Genomic DNA, 20,025 nt, shown 5'->3' on the forward strand with positions numbered 1-20,025 from the left:
TTTTTTTTTTTTTTTTTTTTTTTTTTTTTTTTTTTTTTTTTTTTTTTTACAAACTTGGTCTTTATTTTTTGTTTGTTTTAAATTTTTGTACCTGTATTTGTAGGCCTTGTTGTTGTTGCTCCTCCCCATTTCACACTCAATTACTCTTTCGAGAGGGGTGTGAATTAAATATAATAAATAGGGATAAGTTGTTCTAAAATTCCGTGTACTACAAGACATTCCTACTTTATAAAATTCACAAAAAAAAAAAAAAATTTGTTAGGTCAAAAATTTCTCTCATAGCTTATTTTATTTTATTTTATTTTATTTTATTTACAACAACATCAACAACAACAACAACAACAACAACAACCAGTAGAAATGCAAGGTATGGCACACCATCAATGTGAGAATCTGATGCCTCATGATCTGCATATTTTAGACCAGAGTATGTGGAAAATTTGGCTAAAATAGAAAAGAAAAGAAAAAAAAAAAAAATTATCCAGCTTAATATTTATCTCTACATGGTCTCCAAATAGTATTACTTTTTTTTCTAAGACCAAATCTAAACATTGTTTGCATATTCTGAATTAATTTTAGATTTTCATTGTTGTTTGACAATATACAGATAAAAATGGAATTGAGTTTTTCTCATATATTTAGAATTTAAAGTTAAAGTATAGATGGCTAACTTAAATCAAACATATTACACATTTAAATAGTAAAATTAAAATATTTAAAAATTAAATAATTAATTTAAAATGATCTATAATTTATAGATAATTTTTGTACGATTTTTTTTCCCTTTTAGTATTGTACTTACAGGGTGTTGATGCCTTTGCAAATTCTACCTGTAGCAGTACTCTTCTTTTATAATATATATATATATATATATATATATATATATAAAGAGAGAGAGTAAGGCTCTTATACGTTTGAAAGTATAGAGCTCTGCTTACTTGTAAGTTATTTTTTTATGACGAGACATTCGATTTGGCGATCGATTCTATTAAACGTGGTCTACGTTATTGGAACAATTTAAAAATCAAATTTTATAATTTTTTTACTTCATTTGTCCAGTAAATTAATAGCCTCAAAATAAACAACTGAAAATAAAAATTTTATAAAAAATAATAATAAAAGGTTCAGAATTATTTTTGAAATATTTTGATCACTTAGTAAATTATATTAAAAAATTATAAAATTTAGATTTTAAATAATTTTAATAATATAGATTGTTTTTATCGAAATGGACCGCGGAATTAGATATCCTATTATTTAAAATAACTTATAAGTAAGAGAGGCCTCCGTACAAAATAAAGTAGATGTGTATATTTGTGTGTGTATATATATATATATATTAGTTTTATATCTGAGATTTGTTAAACAGAAGCATAATTAAACCCACCCTGATCCAGCGCAGGAACCGAACACCATGGAGTGCTCCTCCTCCGCCTCCTCCAACCTCGACGCTCTCTCTCGAACCCTCACGAAGCTCCTCCACCTCCACCACCTCCACCTCCACCACACCACCACCTCTCCTCCTCCTCCTCCTCCTCCGCTTCAAACCCTCTCCTCTCTCCTCGCCCAATCCCCTCCCTCTCCTTCCTCCCCCCACGAATCCCCTTCCTCCTCCTCCGCCATTGCTGAGTCCCTCATCGCTGAGCTCTTCGCCATCGTCTCCGCCATTAAAGCCTCCTACGCCGAGCTCCAGCTCGCCCAGAACCCCTTCGACCCCGCCTCCATCCACTCCGCCGACCTCGCCATCGTCGCCGAGCTCCGCCGGGCCTCCGACCTCAAATACTCCTACCTCGCCGACCCCGACCCCGACCCCAACCCCAACCCTAACCCTAGCCCTCTCCTCTCCCTCCTCCGCGAGCAACGCAACCTCCTCCGAACCTACGAGGTCACCTCCAAGCAGCTCGAATCCGACCTCGACTCCCTCGACTCCCGCCTCCGCGCCCTCCGCTCCGACCTCTCCGACCTCGCCCACGCCAACCGCGCCCTCGAGTCGCGCCTCCGCGGGCAACCCCGCTCGCTCGCCGGCCTCCACCTCTCCGGCCTCGACCCGACCCACCTCCTCGCCGCGCTCCGCGGCGCCGTGAGCGCCGTCAAGTCCTTCGTCCGCCTCATGGCGCGGCGCATGGAGCGCGCCGCGCCGCCCTGGGACCTCGACGCCGCCGCGCGCTCCGCGCACCCCGCCGCCGCCGCCGCGCTCCGGCACCCCCGCCACCGCTCCTTCGCCTTCGTCTCCTACGTGTGCCACAGGATGTTCTCCGACTTCCACCACAGGGACTTCAACCTGAAGCCCCTCGCCGAGCGCCGCGCCTGGGATCGCCGGAGGTTCTTCCGCGAGTTCTCCCACGTCCGATCCGCGACCGCGCGCCAGGTGCTCGACGGAGGGCTCGTCGGCTCGCCAGGGTTCGACCAGTTTCGCCGGGCCAAGTACGCCAGCGTGGTCGGGCCGAAGATGGAGGCAGCGCTCTTCTCCTCCTCCGCCGCCGCCGCCGCCGCCGGAGGATCGCCGGAGACGGAGTGGGCGGTGGGGTTCGCGGAGGTGGCGATTAGGGTTTGGGCGCTGCATTGCCTCTTCTACTCGTTCGGGGAGGAGATGGGGCCCGCGATATTCCAGGTGCGGAGGGGGTCGCGGTTCTCGCACGTGTACATGGAGAACGTGGAGAGGGATCATGGGCCCGTTGGAGTTGGAATTGGTGGGCCCGGTGGTGGGCCCGCCACGGTGGCGTTCACGGTGGTGCCCGGGTTCAGGGTGGGGAAGACGATCATACAGTGCCGGGTGTATCTGGAGAGCTGCGAGGGGGAACGGACGGTCGTGATTTCGTGATGGCGGCGGGAAACCGTTGGTTCGTCGTGGGAACTGTGTCGACAGTTGGGTGACGTGGCTGGTTTCCACTGGTTGGAGGATTTGTAAAGTAAATTCCTTCGTGGCCAAAATGTACAGGAACCACCTCCTCAGGTATACGCGATTTTCAAATATTATACTTGTAAAGTATTTATTTTTATTGTGTATTCAATTATTTAATTTATGTTGTGAAAGGAATTAAGGATTATGTTGAACTTATTGTTGTTGATAAGATTCTAAAAATGTGGAGCCTCTAATCTCAACGTATAGTTATCGCTATGTTAAAACTTAATAGAGATCATATTAGATTATGTATTCTGCTAAAAATATTTCAAATGATGAAATAATAAATTTATTAATTATCAGAAAAAAAAAATCATAAATTTTGCTGAATCTCCAATCTAAGTAGATAAAACTAGATAAAAATTGAAAAGTATCAATGAACACAAGGATCGTAAATGGTCTACTTCAAAACGACCTCTAGTTGTGGGGTTTCCCTAAAATTTTACTCTAAATTTTTTATTTGCATCTGACCCTAGAATATGTAAAGAAACAAAAAAAATAAATTATATGGTGACCCTCCTCACGGAAAGCAATCGTTGACCTTTGCTTTAAAATTTATATTTTCTATGTGATGAACAGCTGATTAAACTGTATTCCGGTAAAAAGCTCTGCACAAACTTGGAGCTTAATCAACTGTTTGATAGCAACATGCGAGCCACTTACCACGCATGTCTTAATTACGACATTGAGGGTTCCACGTCAAAATTTTCAATTTTGTTTTTAAATTAATTAAGCGAGTCTCTGTGACCGACAACAATCGATGGTGTAGCTCATTTGTATTAATTGCATAAAGAAATTGCATAAAGAAATATAGTTTGCAAGAGATTTCATGAGGCCCTTTAAGCAGTAGATGGGAGAGAAAAGGAGGATTATGAAGTGTTGGTTTCAATTCAACGTAGCGTATAAGGGATAAAAAGGTGGTAAACACATCATTTTCCACGTACACTTTTTTTTTTTTATGAATAAGACCATCTTTTACCCTTTATTTTATTTTTTTTTTGCTTATATATTTGTAAAGGTTCAAGTAGAATACTTTTATAGATAATAAAGCAAGCCATGAATCCTTATGATGATGGCGCGGCTTGGACGCGTGCAATCTAATGATCCATAGTTTGGGTTGTCACCATTATTATTCAACAATAATTTTTAATTTATTATTGTATTTTATTAGTTAGATTTTAGACGACGTGCTCATCTGAGTATTTTTTTCGGTGTATGATGATCTGATCGTCCATCTGATGATGGTTGAACGTATTTAAGCCTCCCCACATGCTGTTTTAGTAAATCGCAACGTTGAGGTTATTTAGTTCCTAAGAAATGTTTTATCTGCAAATGTTGCTAATGTTGGTAATATGTATATAGCATTTGCACTGTGAGCCTCTCCTTGTCATTTGTCAACAACATTTACCGTATTTGGACTGAGCCAATGAATGTCTCGGAGAGTTACTTCTCTTGCTTTAATTTGTATGCTAGCTTTTCTCTGGTGCGGAGTTGCAGTCACTTTTTGTTCCAAAAGGAGGGAACACTGCTGGGCCGAAGAAGATTGTAATTGATTCTGCGTTGGACCAAATTAAAATGATTGATTGTGGTTTTCACCCTCTTTTTTCTTTTTCTTTTTTTTTTCTTTTTTTTTTTCTGTTCAAGTACCCCACTACTTCTCCCCTATTCATCAGTTTCAAACAAATTGTAATTTTTATTTTTATTTTTTATTTATTTCTAATAGGATAGGATGAATTTTTTTCATGTTTGGAATGAAATGCTCAAATTAAAAAAAGAAAACTGAGTGCTTTGGAAAATGTTATCTTACAGAAATAGGTAAAAGAAAAGTACACAGGAGTTAAGAAGAGTCCAAATAAATAGGTTATTATTTTACACGAAGATCCACGGCTATTACAAAATCTGATTTTTTTTTTTTTTTTTTTTTTTTGTAAAAAAAAAAAAACAAGCGGGTTCGGTCGCCTCAAAGCGGTTTGGGCCGGGCGCGAGCGCGAGCGCTCCTTCCGGACCGGAACCGGTCCGGGTTGAGCTCGAACCAGACCTGGCGGAACACCTTGACGATCACGTCGTGGTGCTCGTCGGCGTTCAGCGTGAGGTAGCACGCGAGCAACCGCTCGAGCTCCTCGGGCCGTTCGATCCCCTTCTCCCAGATCATCTCCACCATCGATTCCCTGAAGTCCCTCTGCGGATCCCTCGAGCACTTCACCACCGCGAAACGCTCCAAACCCCTCCCCTTCTCCCGCTCCCGCTCCTCCTCCTCCGGAGCCCTAATTCGCCCCACCTCCGACCTCGAAGGCCGCGGCGAGCAAACCCTAATCCGCGGCCGCGTCCGGATCTTCCCGCTGAAGGATCTCCGCGCCTCCGACGTGCGCTCGGAGGCGCCGTCGATCGGCCTCCGCCGCGTCCGCTGCTGCCGTCGCCGCCGCCGTCGCTCGCGGAGGCGGACCAGCGCCGGGTCGCTCTCCGACCGGTCGGTCTCCGCCGCCGCCTCCGGCGGCTGCGGCTGCGGCTGCGGCTGCTGCGGCGGAGGGCGGCGCCGCCGCCGCGAGGCGGAGGTGGAGAAGGGGATGAGGTGGCCGAGCGCCACCCGCGGCTCGGCGAGGTCGATATCGAGCTCGCCGCCGAGCGAGCGGTGCCCCGGCGCCGCGCGGAGGCGGCTGCTCGGCGCCGCGCGGAGGCTGTGGCGCGGGTCGCCGTCGTCGTCCCCGACGGAGCGGCGGCGGGGGGCGACCAAGCGGTCGAGGACGTCGGGGGAGAAGGAGAGGTGGTCGGAGGCGTGGTGGCGCCGCCAGCGCTGCGGCGGCGGCGGCGACGGCGGAGGCGGAGAAGGAGGAGGGCGCGCGACCGGTCCAAGGTTGGGTTCAACCCCGGTTCGGTTGGGCTTGTTACCGGACCGGAGCTTGGAGATCCATCCAAAGGGGAATAAATGGGCGAACAAAGAGGTTCTCTTCTCCTCTCTCTCTCTCTCTCGCTGCTGCTTCTGCTGCTTCTTCCCCCATCTCATTTTCCTCCTCTCTTTCTCTATCTATCTATCTATCTATCTATCTATCTATCTATGAGAGTATATTAGTAAAGTAGTGTAGTGTAAAAAGTGTGAGAGGAAGAAGAATTTGAAGTGAGGAGAGGCTTTTTTTTCCCCTTTTTTTGGCGGTTAGGAATGTGGTTGGTGGGGTTTGGGGAGTTACGAAAAGAAATAGTAGTGGGGAGAGAGGGACAAAGCGAGAAAGAGAGCAAGGTAAGCGTGATTTGGGGGGCTATATATATATAATATAATATATTTATATATATTTGCGCTGTTGCTGTTGTTTTGTGCTTTAGCATTCGAAAGGGAGTGGCGGTTCCGATTGGAGAGGAGTGTGTGACACAGGAAACGGGTACTTCACGCTTTTTGTGTAGACTGTAGAGAGACACACGTTGTACATTTTGGGAGCATCGTGGAAAGAGTATATAGAGAGAGAGAGAGAGTAATGGAAAACAAAAAAATAAAGAAAAATAGAAAGAAAAAAAAGAAAAAAAAAGATGAGAAGTAGTAAAAAAAAAAGGAAGGGGCTTTGCTTTAGCTTTAGCTTTCTTTTTGTTTTGTTTTGTTTTGTTTTGTTTTGTTTTGGCTGTTTGAAACATGGTGCCGCCATCCACGTTTGTTTAGGGAAGAAACTGTTACGTAGACCCGGTCCGCCATGTCATCTGTAGACTTCTGCTTAGGTGTATATAAAATAGTCTTTTTTTTTTGGGTTAATTACCCCAGTAGTCCCCAACCTTTCTACCAATTTTCAATTGCGTCCCCAAACTTTTTTTTTTTGCAATTGAGTCACTAATCTCTTAATTTTATTTCAATTAAGTCCCAGCCGTTAAATAGGTGTTAAAATTGGCGAAAAATGGCACGTTAGCACCATGTCAGCGCTACGGAGTCGCCATGTCAGCGCCACGGTGGCGCTGTGTCAACGGATTGCAAAAAAAAAGGTTGGGGACCAAATTGAACGGCGTTGATATTGCGCCACTGTGGGGTCCCCAACCTTTTTTTTTTTTGCAATCCGTTGACACAACGCTACCGTGGAGCTGATATGGTGACTCCGTGGCGTGTTGATGTGGTATTTTCTATCAATTTTAACACCTATTTAACGGTTGGGACTTAATTGAAATGAAATCAAGAGATTAGAAATTTAATTGAAATAAAATCAAGTGATTAGGAACTCAATTGCAAAAAAAAAAAGATTGGGGACTCAATTAAAAATTGATGGAAAGGTTGGGGACTACTGGTGTAATTAACCCCTTTTTTTTTCATAACATACGGTCCAAGTCACTTCATAAGAACAGCCATCTAATTCAGAATATTATTATTTATTATGATTTTGTGTTAAAATGATTGGATTTGAGGATTTTATTTTTGTGCTTTTATCTATGATTAAAGTTTTTGTTTAGATGTTGATATTTATGTATAAAATATTTACTATTAAAGAGATTTTTTTTTTTCTCAACCTAAAGAGTAATTTACAGAGAATAGATAATTAAGCAGTTCACAACTGACAGGGGTGATAATGCAAATTTTTTGACAAATTTGGAAATAATATAATGATAAATTAATATAAGTTTTATATTTACCTCATGTGCAAGAAAAATCTTGCAAAAGTTATAATCTAACTATTTGTCATCAGGTACGTTTTAACATACGATCAATTTTTAGTGCTTTTTCTTATTGAGTTAGAATTAGAATTTTCTTTTTTAGTACCCCTGTTATCTTGACCGTCTTCCCAACATTTTTTTTTTATTTGTATCTCTTTTTTTTTTTCTTTTTTTAAGTCTTTGTACTTTTTTATTTTTTATTTTAAGATAAATTTTAAATATCATTTCAGTGGTTTTGTATTTTCTTACTTTAGAACCCTAACGTTTAAAGTATATCAATTTAGTGTCTTATGGTTTTATCTTTTTCTTTTCATCAGCCCCTCTATTAATTTTTCGTTAAATTGTATACAAAAAACTTTAGATACACACCTAGGGCGGGTTTGGTTCGAAGTCGGAATCGAAATCGGAATCGGAATCAAAATAAGCTGGAATCGGAATCGGAATGACTCATTACCTAATTCTGTTTGGTTCATCACCTGAATCGGAATAGGAATAAATCATTTCTATTGTCGGTGTTTGGTTCAGGTGGATATAAAAAATGTAATCAAATTAATATACTAACATTATCTTTATAATATATTAATTTAAATTCAAATTAAAAATTAAATATTAAAAATTTACATCAAAATTTTGAAATAATGTCAAAATTTTAAATCTATTTTTTTCAAAAAAAATTAAACTTTGAAGTTGAGTGGATAATTTAAAATATGAAACTAAATTTTGATTTATTCAAATTAAAATTTAAAATTACAATTTAAATTTTAATTTGAATACATAAATTTAATTTAAGTTTGAAATAAAATTTGAATAACATTTTATATAAATTAAAATTTAATTTAAATTCAAATTCATAAGTTAGATTCAAAATACTTGATTAAATTTTAATTTTTAATTTAAGTTCAAATTAAAATTTAAAATTATATATTTAATTTTTAAATTTTAACTTATATTTTAATTTAAAAAATTGAAAAAATAAATTTAATCCGAATAAATATCCATTCCGTCCGGATTCAACTTTCAATCCGGCCTCCTAGGCCGGATTGAAAAAAGGGGTGATTCGGACATTCCCATTCCACTCGGGAATCGGAATCGGAATGAGACTCCCGCGTACCAAACACCCACAAACGGATTCACCTATTCCGATTCAGATTCCATGGTGAAAAAGAAGCGAACCAAACCATAGTTAGTTAATTCGCGAATTATTCGCGAATTATTCGCGAATTTTTGAAATGCCGAATAAAACTCCCGTTTTCGTATTTTTCCCAAAAATTCGGAAAAATTCGCGTTTTTTTGGGTAAAAAGAATTATTTGCGAATTAAACGGAATTCGCGAATAATTCGGCCCAAAAAACCGGCCCAGAACCCGTTTTGCCTCGCCCAAAACCCGCTTTGCCTCACGAGTCACGGCCGAGCCCTGTCGCCCAATAGGCCGAAAAAAAAAAACACTTTCTGAAATCTGAAGTGAAATGATCGCCCCCCTCCCACCTCGAGTCCCACACCCACCCCTCCCAAAAAAAGGGTTTGCCCTAACTTCTCACCCCTGCGGCTGCGGCGGTGCGGCCCTGCCACCGACCCCTGCGGCAGTCGCGGTCCCTTCCCCTCCCCCTCTTCCCTTCCGGCCGCTCGCCGAACGCCATCGGAAGCCCTCCTCTTCAGAAATCGAAGATCGAAGAGGATTAAATCATAGTTAGTTAATTCATAGTTAGTTAGTTAATTCGGATTCGCATATTGATATAGTCGAGGATTAAATCATCATTTTCTAGTTTATTTGTATAGATTCGCATATTGATTTTAATTTTTATTTTGGGCCTTAATCTCGAGTGCTTAATTGAATCTGTCCATTCTCTGTTATGCACAAAGAAGACCCAAACATAGAGCTAAATAATCTTAATTAACTTAAGGGACCAGGAACTCTTCTATTATACCTAATCAATTTCATGATCTTGTACTGTCGACACTTGCAAAGGAAAATTTTGTTGTGGTCTTTCATGGACCATTGACTCAGTGGGGTTTCTACTTAATTTTTGAAACATAACTTTTTAGTATTAGAAATGCAGCAATTTAAATATGGACTATCTTGATCTCTATTTGCTTAATTATTTCTTTATTTTGAGGCATAATATAGTTTACTATTTTTTTTTACTTAGTTTAATTTTGTAGCTCTTTATTCTTATATTCTTAAAAAATATGAATATTTATGCTAATAGCATAAATCTTGAGAGAAAAAAAAAACTTAATTTAATAGCCGAATTTTTGATCCCGAATTTTTAATTAGTGAACGTATAATATCCGTATAAATCACGTATCCGAATAATTGGCGAATCCGTTTTTTAGCCGTTTTTTTCAACGAATTTAAAAATTAGAAGACGAATTTTATCCGAATTATACCCGTACCGAATTTTTGCCGAATCCGAATTAACTAACTATGAACCAAACACGCCTTAAGTCTCTTCTAACAATTATTTTATCTTATTTTTTTATTATTCCCTACTCTGCCCCTCGCTGCTCACTCACTAGTCGCTACTGCTCCATCACCGAGAAATCTACTATATATCAGTCACATCATATTATTCATAATCAGCTAATTATATTTTTTTTTAGACAAAGTTAAGTATAATAAAAATAATTTTCTAAAAACTATGATATGATGGATAAATCTCATGACTGTATTTTGATTGACTGAAAATACCACGTCACTAATATGACCGTCATATTCTATACTTTTTCTCTGCCACGCCTCACCACTGTCAGTCGGATAGTCTCTCTGGCACCCCTCTCCCTCCTCTCTGCACATGCCTGCCCCTCGCAAAACAAAACAAAAAAAAAAAAGAAAAAAAGAAAAAAAAAAGAGGATGTTGCAATAAATTTGTCATAATTTCAGACCAAGCAGGATCGGACTATGCTGCAACTCCGGAAGAAATTCATCTTCAATATTTAATTTCGACCCAAATTATCATAGATCTAACTCAATCTACAAAATATTTAATTAATAATCAATTATTCACTCAACTGGAGTCATTAATTATCCAATAGCAAAGTCAAAATGTGTTATATATTAATGTATATTAATGGCAAAAATATATGGAGACCCCCTCAGACTATAGGTCATTTTGATATCACCACGTCAGTTTTAACATTTCTAATTACTGAGACCTTTATTTCTAACTTTTTTTTTTTAAATCCGATCTTGTAATATCTTTAGTTGAAAATTTTATTAAATTGAATAGCTTTCTTGGTTGTTAATAATTGATTTTTCTAGATTTATTTGCCGAAAAATAATTAAAATAATTAAAATAATTAAATTCGATAAAAATTTTATTTTAGTCGACTGGATTACTTAGTTTTAAGACATTGAAATTTGAGGGTTTTTATATATCAAAACCTTAAAAGAGTCGTTGTTGAAATTGATTAGAGAATACCGAACTATATATAATGTATTACCGAACTTTATTCAGATTGGCATGACCTATTCATTCAAAATCAGTAAGAATTTTCACAATTGAAACTTAACTATAATAAAATATAAAAATTAGGATATCACAATAAAAAAAAAAAATACTAAGCCTAAAATGCAAAAAAGAATTACAGAAATTTCCGCTCTCGTCCAGCAATTGTAATCGATCTCTCCTTTCGGACTTTAAATTTAACATTTTGTGAATTTTAGTATTAAAAAAATAGAAGTTGACGAGACCAGTACTGGAGGAACCATGAGCTTTTAATTATGATGGAGCTGTAAGATTACAACCCTTAGCGCTTCGCAAAAAAATAAAATATTGGGGACCAAAGTTAGAAAGTGTAAAAGTTAGGGAACCTTGATGCAATTAACTCTATGCATATGTATATTAGAAGGTTCCAGGAATCAAGCCGGTCCGGTCACGTGACCACCGAAGCTTCGCTTCAAAATTTGACTCCGCCACTCTCTACTCTCTACTCTCTACTCTCTCTCTTTCCACATTGACTTCATCAATTGTCAATTTCTTCTTCTTCTTCCTAGCAATTTGACCGCCCGTTATTTGTCTCCATCTCACAACATGCTATTATTGCACTCACACCACTTCTCTCTCTAGAACCTTAATTACTACTACAGCAACAATCAAACATGATGCGTCATCTCTCTCGGCGAAGGGAAGTGTCGCCGCCGCCGCCTCCGACGCGGCTCCTCTCGTGGCTCGCGGTGGCGGTTCTCGTGCACTCGGCCCTCCTCCTTCACTCCGCTGTGGTTACGGAGGGCGCCCGCGCGGGCGCCTCCTCCGTCTTCCTCGACCTGGCCCCGCTCGCGATGCCTCCGGCGGCGTCTGGTCGTCGGAGCGGCGCCCGCAGCCATGGGGTCGGAGACGAGCTCGTCGGCGACGATAAGAGGCGCGTACCCACCGGCGCGAATCCTCTTCACAACAGATGATGATGATGATGATGAACTCTACATTACATATGGCGCTCGACTACTACTACGATACCCGTACGTCCAATGTATTCCATGCACATAGCTTCATGCATCTCTTTCTTTTCTTCTTTTTTTTTGGTTGTTTAATTACTAAACTTGGTTTGTGTTCCATGCATGCACATTAATAGATGAGAGATCAGAAGACGAAGGAGAAGGTGAGTTATGGAGATTGAAATCGACGAATATCTTCTATTTTATTGTATTCTTCTCCATGCATATATGTTGAGATCTTTAACTTCAGCACATGTCGGGGAAGGGAAGCAAATGAATTAAGAAGATGATGGAATAACAGGCATTGATTTGTCGAAAGATCGAGTTTTTGCATGTTGTAATTTTCCGTTGTAATCTTTTCTTATATATTAGTTTGTTTGAAAGAAAGAAATCTTCAAATGGTCTTGATCGATGTGTAACTTGATCTTACAATAAAGCTATGTGGATGATGCTCTTATTTGCGCATGAGTAATGCTTTTCGAAGGCTCATTTTATGATGTATATATTATCTATTCCTCAAATATTTCTAATATATATTGAATTTTACTAAATAGAAATTTACTCTATGAGTTTGGTTCCACATGTAATATTAACTTAGCGGAGAGAATTGGTATCAGACTATTAGAACCTATGTACTCCGTATGGTCTAAACTTTTGAACTGAATAAGTTTCTAAAGAAATTTCTCAAAAAAAAAAAAAAAAAGAAAAAAAAAGAAAAAAAAAGAAAAAAAAAGAATAAGTTTCTAAAGATATCTACGTAGTATACCCGCAAACCTATGCGTATTTTGACTCTCCCAACATGTACACGCCTTATTTCATTAATTAAAGCACACAATTTTTAACCAGATGTAGAGATTTGTATATATATATATAGCTGGTCATTAATTAATTAATTAATTAAGCTCTTCTAGCAGTGTGTGTTTTTTGTCTACTTTTTCTTTAATTTGGATTTATCTACCTTTTCCCCTCTTCCTCGGCTAATTAAACAATAAACAAGAAAAAAAAAAAGAAAAAGAAAAAAGAAGAAGAGATTTTCAGAAAAAGAGAGAGAGAGAGTCCCTAAAGTACATATCGACTCTTGCAACCATAAATGCATGGACACAGAAATTAACAAGAGAAATTTAGAAAGCAAGGTACGTATGTAGCTCTCCCGATCACAAGAGTTAGGACTTCTAAGAGTTATTAGGCTTAGTTTAATCCAAAGCTTTGGAGTTAGGGTTTTTGGTCAATTGTTATATCAAACATATACTAGCTAGTTGAAACTTTAATAAAAGAATAGCTATAATATATAGTACAAGACTAGCTAGTAGTAGTAGCTGTTGTTGTTGCTGCCGTTATTTTGGATTGTACTAAGCAGGTTTAAAAATTGCTTATCTGCATTTTAATTCTATCATTTCTTATTTTACATAACCTGCTCGTAGAACATAAAACCCATAAACTTCTTTTTTTCTCTTTATTTAAAAAAAAAAATTTAACCAATAAGTTTTGTTATTCAAAAGGCCAACTAGGCAGTCAAATAGGCAGCAGATCTACAACCGTACCTCACAGAACAAGAAAAAGTTTAGATTTGACTGTGATATCATATTACCTGCAAAATTGATTCTTGTAAGAAACAAATCTAGAAATATATATAGGCTTTATATTTAAAACTTTGAATCTGGTTTTCACAGAAGCTAGCTACATATAACTTTATAATGATGGATTGATAATTCACTAGCTTTGGTTTGATACAAGAATACACAACAAAAATAAGGAAATTCAATTTTAGTGATAATTATCTACGGTTATTGTTAGTGCTTTCTCTTGTCTTATGTGAATTGTCTATTTATAGTAGATCTAAAGCCTATGTATATGCTGCAATTTACTATAAAAGAAAAAAAAAAGCACTACTAATAATTATTGACAAAATTAACTAGAAAGCTCTAATTTCTAACTATATAATATTGTACTTTTGAAACCTATAAAAGTATGTTTTAACTATGAGTATTTCTAAAGTAAAATATATATTATTCAAAGTATTTAAACATTTTACTATTTTTGGGAAGCAGGGCCAAACATGTTGCCTCCAAAAGCGGGCGCGTCGCCTCAAGATCCACAGCACCTATTTTTCAAAGAATGCCACGCTAGATTCTATTCACGTACGTATAACGTAGTTTTATACTTTTATGTACGTACGCTTCGGTTCTTTTGCATAGTTATCCTTCCAAATATAAATATTTATATGAGGATGGTGTTTATTTGTGGCATATATATGTACAACTTTAAAAACCTTATGTCGTTGCCGGAATATTTATGCAAAAAAATAATAATATCGTACCAGGGCGTGCGCAAACCAATGATGTTTACAAATATATGCGCGTAATTGTACAATTTCACATATTTGTGAGGAATATATATGAAAAATAGGCCTTCATGCTTGAGAAATTATGCATGTTAAGTTCACGACTAAAAAAAATTGTATTCTCTACAGCACCTTGTCTAGAGGTTGTAGAGTTTAGAAACCCTTTTTTCTTTTTTAATAAAAGAAAACGTGTGATAAGATAAGCCCAAAAAAATAGGCTTTTGGACAACGCGGGAGCCGTAGGATACAACCCAAATGGGTTGTAAACCTAACACTCCTTTTTATACTTATTAGAGTAAACTTCAAATACCATTCCAGTTATTTCACACTTTTTTTACTTTAGCAATCTATAGTTTAAAGTGTGTCAAGTTAGTATTCTGTGGTTTTATTTTTATCTTTTCGTCATTTTTATCTTTTCGTCAATTTTTTCGTTAATATTTCGTTAAATTATATACAAAAAAACTTCAGATATCTTACCTAGGTTTATTGAATATTCACTTTAATACTCTTTAGTTTTAACTTTGTTACCGATTTAACGAAAAAAATTAGTGAAAACGATAATAAAAAGATAAAAATGAAACCACAGGATACTAAATTGATACACTTTAAACCACAGTGTACTAATGAAACAATAGGGGTGGTATTTGAAGTTTTCCCTTATACTTCATGCAGGCATCTAAATTTTAGATATTTGCACTTAGACCCCCTAAATTTTATAAATAGCTCAATAGCTCCTCTCTTCGATTGAGAAACTAATTAGAAGAGTTGAAGGGTTAGTGTAAGGAAGAGTTGAAGTTCAGATGGTCTCTATACATTTTTTTTCTATACATTTTTTTTTCCAAAAATTAAATTACCATCACACAATTTGAAGCGGAGGAGTCTCCGTACACCATTCGGGATTATAGAGAGATTGTATTACATGCAGTGAGAAAATACAAAAGAAAACTACTATATTTATGCTTTTTGTACGTATGTACAGCAGTATCACAATGAGTAGGTAGTAATATATATTTTACGATACCACCTAAAATAAAGAAGAATATTTCCATATACTTTCATTTCAACTCTATTTTACCTATTTTAGTCTTAGATGACTCTTAATAGTATATATCAAACTGACTATTTTTATAAGGTGTCCAATCGTACTCCATTTCCATCCGGTCTTAAGAATGGAAACCAGACCGACCGTCCCTGACGCAAGTGGCAAATTGCTTGATGGTTGGTATCCGAGGTTTCAAGTTTGAATCCTAATTAATTCATATTTTCAGCTAAGTTTATTTTTAAATGAAATAAACAAAACGGACAGTACGTACACTACCTATCTCTCTAAACAAAAAAATAGAAAAAAAAAAATGCGAACCGAGCAGATTTAGGGGCGGGAGCCTATTTTCTTGACGAGTCAGCCTGATTCGGGACTAGTTGACTTTTATCTTCTATTTTTTTGCCCCACTTATCATTTCATTGGAAGCGGATCGGAACGGGTTAAAGCTAGGAAGGAAGGAGTTCTTGAACTTTTACTCATTTTGTTAGCTGATGGGGATAAATTTGGGATCATTTTTTTTTTTTTTCTTACTTTTGGTGCCTACTTACTGTTTTATTTGGGACAAATCAAAGCGAGAGCTCCATCAATCCAGATCCATTTGCATTCCACGAACCCAGCTGGTAATCATCATCATGAGGTTAATAAGAATTGCATAGGAATCCGCTCACTTGTTAATTTTAGCTTCCTCCGAACGCTACACGAAGCTCTAAGATTCCTAACACATTATAAAATAGTAACCACGATTAATTTAATATATGATGTGGTTTAATTACTTATAAATTGATTTTTGGTTAAATTTACGAAGCAATTATAACTGTTTATAGGTAATGAGGCGTTGAATGTCTGCACCATGCATTAATTGCCACGTGATGTGGACTTAGTTTATCGTACGTAGTTTTTGACTCTTTATTAATTAATTAAGCTGTGTACTTACCCTCTTAATTAAAGTGTTTGTTTATTGGGGCCTAATTAAATGCGTTTAAATTATTTAATTGAACTTTCATCCGTTTGTACATGGTTTTTTAAAATTTAAAAATATAGTACTTGTTGTAATTTTTTTTATTTTTTCAATTAATCATAGAGGCCTATATTTCAGTACAATTTTAACTAGTTAAAAATACCCCAAAGATAAAGAAACACCATGATAGTTTTTGATGCCAAAGTTTAAGTTTGCAGTAAAGAATCATGTTATAATTCAATTGTTAAAAATTCGATGTAACAACTACAATTGCTTCATTAAAAGTATTTTTTGATAGTAATTAAAAGATAATTTAAATCACTAGCGCGTTTCTTTTACTATTAATTATTGACTATTTGGCTACTATTAATTATTTTAAATTAATAAAATATGGATTTAAATGGTTAATTATAAAAGTTTAAAAAATTGAATGATAAATATTGAGAATTTTTTTAGTTTAGGTGGTTGTCGCAACTCGCAAATGAGTAAAAAATCAGATGATTGTAGAGTATTTACCCGTTGCTTGCTGCTTTGTTGAAAAAGAGAGTTTTTTTAATTGAAGTACTCAACAATAAGGAGCTTACTTCTATGATGGCTAGTCTATACCAAATTTAATTCGAATCCGAATCCGAATCGAGTAAATTTATCCAATATTAAATGAATATAGTTTCAGATCCGAACCGAGTAAATTTATCCAATATTACATGAATATAGTTTCAGATAAGAATATTAAAAATAAAAATCCGACAAATTTGAATTCATGTATGGATTTTGATCGTATCTGATCAGAATCGGAAATCGACCTAAATTCGACCCAAACCCAAATTTATTTTGTAAATGTTTGATTTATATTTGAACTTATATTTTAAAAATTTATATTTAATGTAATATATTTTGAAATAGGGTTAATTTCATACAGGTCTCTACAAACATGATGAATAACAGATATATCCCTGCAAAGTTCAATTTTCATAAATTATCCCTGCAAAAGTCCTAATGTATTCAGATATATCCCTACCGTTAATATCTGTTAGAAAAATCTAGTTAACCACAGCTAAAATACTTAAACATGATTAATTAATAATGTGAATTGACAATTTTGCCATTCTTCCTCTTCCTCTTCTTCTTCCTCTCCTACTTCTTCTTCTTCCTCTTTTTCGTCGTATCCTCCTTTTCCTCCTCCTTTTCTCCTCATTCTTCTTTTTCTTCGTTGTCGTCGTCGCCATCATGGTTCCCGCGTGGGCCATCGTCACGGGCACCTCCAACGGCATCGGCCTCGTCTTCGCCTTCCGCCTCTTTCTTGTCCTCGTTGGCCGCAACCCCGACAAGCTCCGCAAGGTCGCCGTTGCCGCCGCCGCCGCTGTTCGCTCCCGCAACCTAAAGAGGAAGAGGAAGAGTGCAAGGGCAAAAGTGTCATTTCACAACTTTATTGTTAAATTAACAGTTCTCTAACAGATACTAACCAGAGGGACTTATCTAAATACATTGGGACTTTTGCAGGAATAATTTATGAAAGTTGAACTTTGCAGGGATATATCTGCTATTCACCATGTTTGTAGGGACCTGTATGAAATTAACCTTTTGAAATGTTGAAAAGAGAAATAATTATTTCGGGTTCGGATCTTCGGATTCGGGCTTAGGTTCGGATTTCGAATTTTTAGTCAGATTCGGATTTGAATATAGAGTTTTAAAATCTGCCGAATTCGGATTCGAATTTAAATTTCGAATTTGAAGTCAAGTTCGGATTTGAATTTTTAAAAATCTACCCAGAATCCAACCTGTTGACGTCCCTGGCCATAGCAGAAGGTATAATAAATACGGTAAACTAAGTTCATCTATGTTGGGCTGTCAAAAATAAAGTTTCATTGTTCTGTCCGCTAGGAAGTTGGAAGCACAAATTTTACTGGGTAAAATTCAGTCTTCACATGGTTTGGCCTATTTTTACTTTATTATTTTATAATTTTAAAAAATATCTATACTTAATTATTTTATAATTTTATTTTTATCTCATTGAAAAATTCTGCAAGCAAATAGGATAGTAAAATAAATTTTTTTAAAAAAATCACATGAAAGTACCCTATTTAATTATAGGTTCTTATACTAAAATAAAAATAAATTCACAAATTAGTTAAACATAATTTTTTGAGCCACAGGGTGTCAAAGTAAAAAAAATGTTCTATATCATAGGATAATTAATTGTAACTTTTGAACCGTAGGGTGACAAAGTAAAAATATGCTAAACCACAACGAGACAAATTGAAGTTTACCTAATATTATGTTATGCAAATTATGGTCTAATTTAGCATCTGTAATGTCCCGCTTCCCACGAATTCACTTATTCTAGAATTATTCTAGTCTATGCATTCTCAACCCTTTTAATATCTTGGGCTTAAAAGTTCTAAAGATGCTAAGATCATAGAACTTACAATTTTGTAACTTTTGGATATGCTTTTTTCGCCATTAGATAAAAAATAAACAATAGTGATTACTTTTGAGGCCCGTCATTGTGCACGATTCAAGAACCGCTACAATTGATCCAATGGCAAAAAAAGACTATAACACCAATACCTTTTTACTTCTAAAATTAAATACCGTAGTGGTTCTCTACATGCACACACCCAAAGATAAACGCTCTAGTACTAATAATTAAGCTTTAAGTTTTTTTAAGATCAGTGTTACAAGGCCCAACAATTGCACGAAGTACTGGGCTAGATTAGTACACATGGTACGCATAGTTTAGTAATTCGAAACTATGGTATGATCAGATCTCTTGATAATAACGTTGGTGTTTAACGACCAAAACGAAGAAAGTTTACATACAACACCTCAATAATTCCTAATTAGACAGAAACGAATTGTATTTAAGATGAAAAATGAATTAAGATTTCTATTAATCTGGCTTAAATGATTTAACAGATACCAATAGTAGGGTTATTTTTAAATAACAGAAAATATAAGAAATATATATTTGAACTAAAAAAAATAAAAATATATAAAAGATATTTTAGAAGTTTTGTAGTATATATATTAGATATTATCCTTAACAAAATGTCGGCAGAGTAAAAGGACCAAAAGTATAGCCAAAAACTACTGACTGTCCCTTGCGCAAGTGACAAAAAGCTTGGTGATTGATACCTAAGATCTCAAATTCCAATCAAAGTTGATTCACATTACAAGCTAAATTTATTTTTCTTAAAAAATAAACAAAGTGGGCATGTAGGGATGTATTGTGGGCCGTGCTGGGCCGGAATGGCCCACATTAGCCTGGCCGAAATGGGCTATGAGCCGGACGGCCCAGCCTGGTTTTAATTTCGGGCTGGACCATGTCGGGCCCGAGCTGCCTAGCCTCTGACCCGGCCAGGAAGGCATGGGCTAGGCCGTGCTTCGGGTGCATCTCTTAAAGTATTTACTTTTTAAGTTTTTTTAAAAAAAATTAGTATAAAATTTAAAAATATAAATAATGAATATTTTCATTTAAATTAATATTTTGATTAAATCATTAAAAATTATAAAAATAATTATAATAAAGTAAATATTTATTTTTTAAAATAAATAAATTTGTATCTATTTTTTTTTAAAAGAAAAAGAAAATAAGATGAATGGACCAAAATTTGACGAATTCTCCCAAAGTTCGTTAGGCAGATCTTGAGAGGAGAGCTCGAAAAGGAGAGCCCAGCTGAAGGCCCGAGACTGTGCCGCGACCCGTTTTACATCCCTCGGGGCATACGGCCGTC

General features: G+C 36.8%; 2 protein-coding genes across 2 annotated transcripts; one reads left to right on the plus strand and one right to left on the minus strand.

Annotated features, from left to right (window-relative positions):
* Positions 1–1,543: 1,543 nt before the first annotated feature.
* Positions 1,544–3,082, plus strand: LOC109706049 (the record flags this gene model as incomplete). Its single annotated transcript, XM_020226852.1, has 1 exon — positions 1,544–3,082. A coding segment is annotated over one exon (1,278 nt), but the record flags the coding sequence as incomplete, so codon positions are not given.
* A 1,748-nt stretch (positions 3,083–4,830) lies between these two features.
* Positions 4,831–6,144, minus strand: LOC109706048 (transcription repressor OFP7-like). The gene has a single exon (XM_020226851.1). The coding sequence runs from the start codon at positions 5,901–5,903 to the stop codon at positions 4,863–4,865; it is 1,041 nt and encodes a 346-aa protein (XP_020082440.1). The 5' UTR covers positions 5,904–6,144; the 3' UTR covers positions 4,831–4,862.
* Between the last annotated feature and the right edge of the window lie 13,881 nt (positions 6,145–20,025).

The sequence above is a fragment of the Ananas comosus genome, unplaced genomic scaffold (assembly GCF_001540865.1).
Source record: "Ananas comosus cultivar F153 unplaced genomic scaffold, ASM154086v1, whole genome shotgun sequence".
NCBI lineage: Eukaryota > Viridiplantae > Streptophyta > Magnoliopsida > Poales > Bromeliaceae > Ananas > Ananas comosus.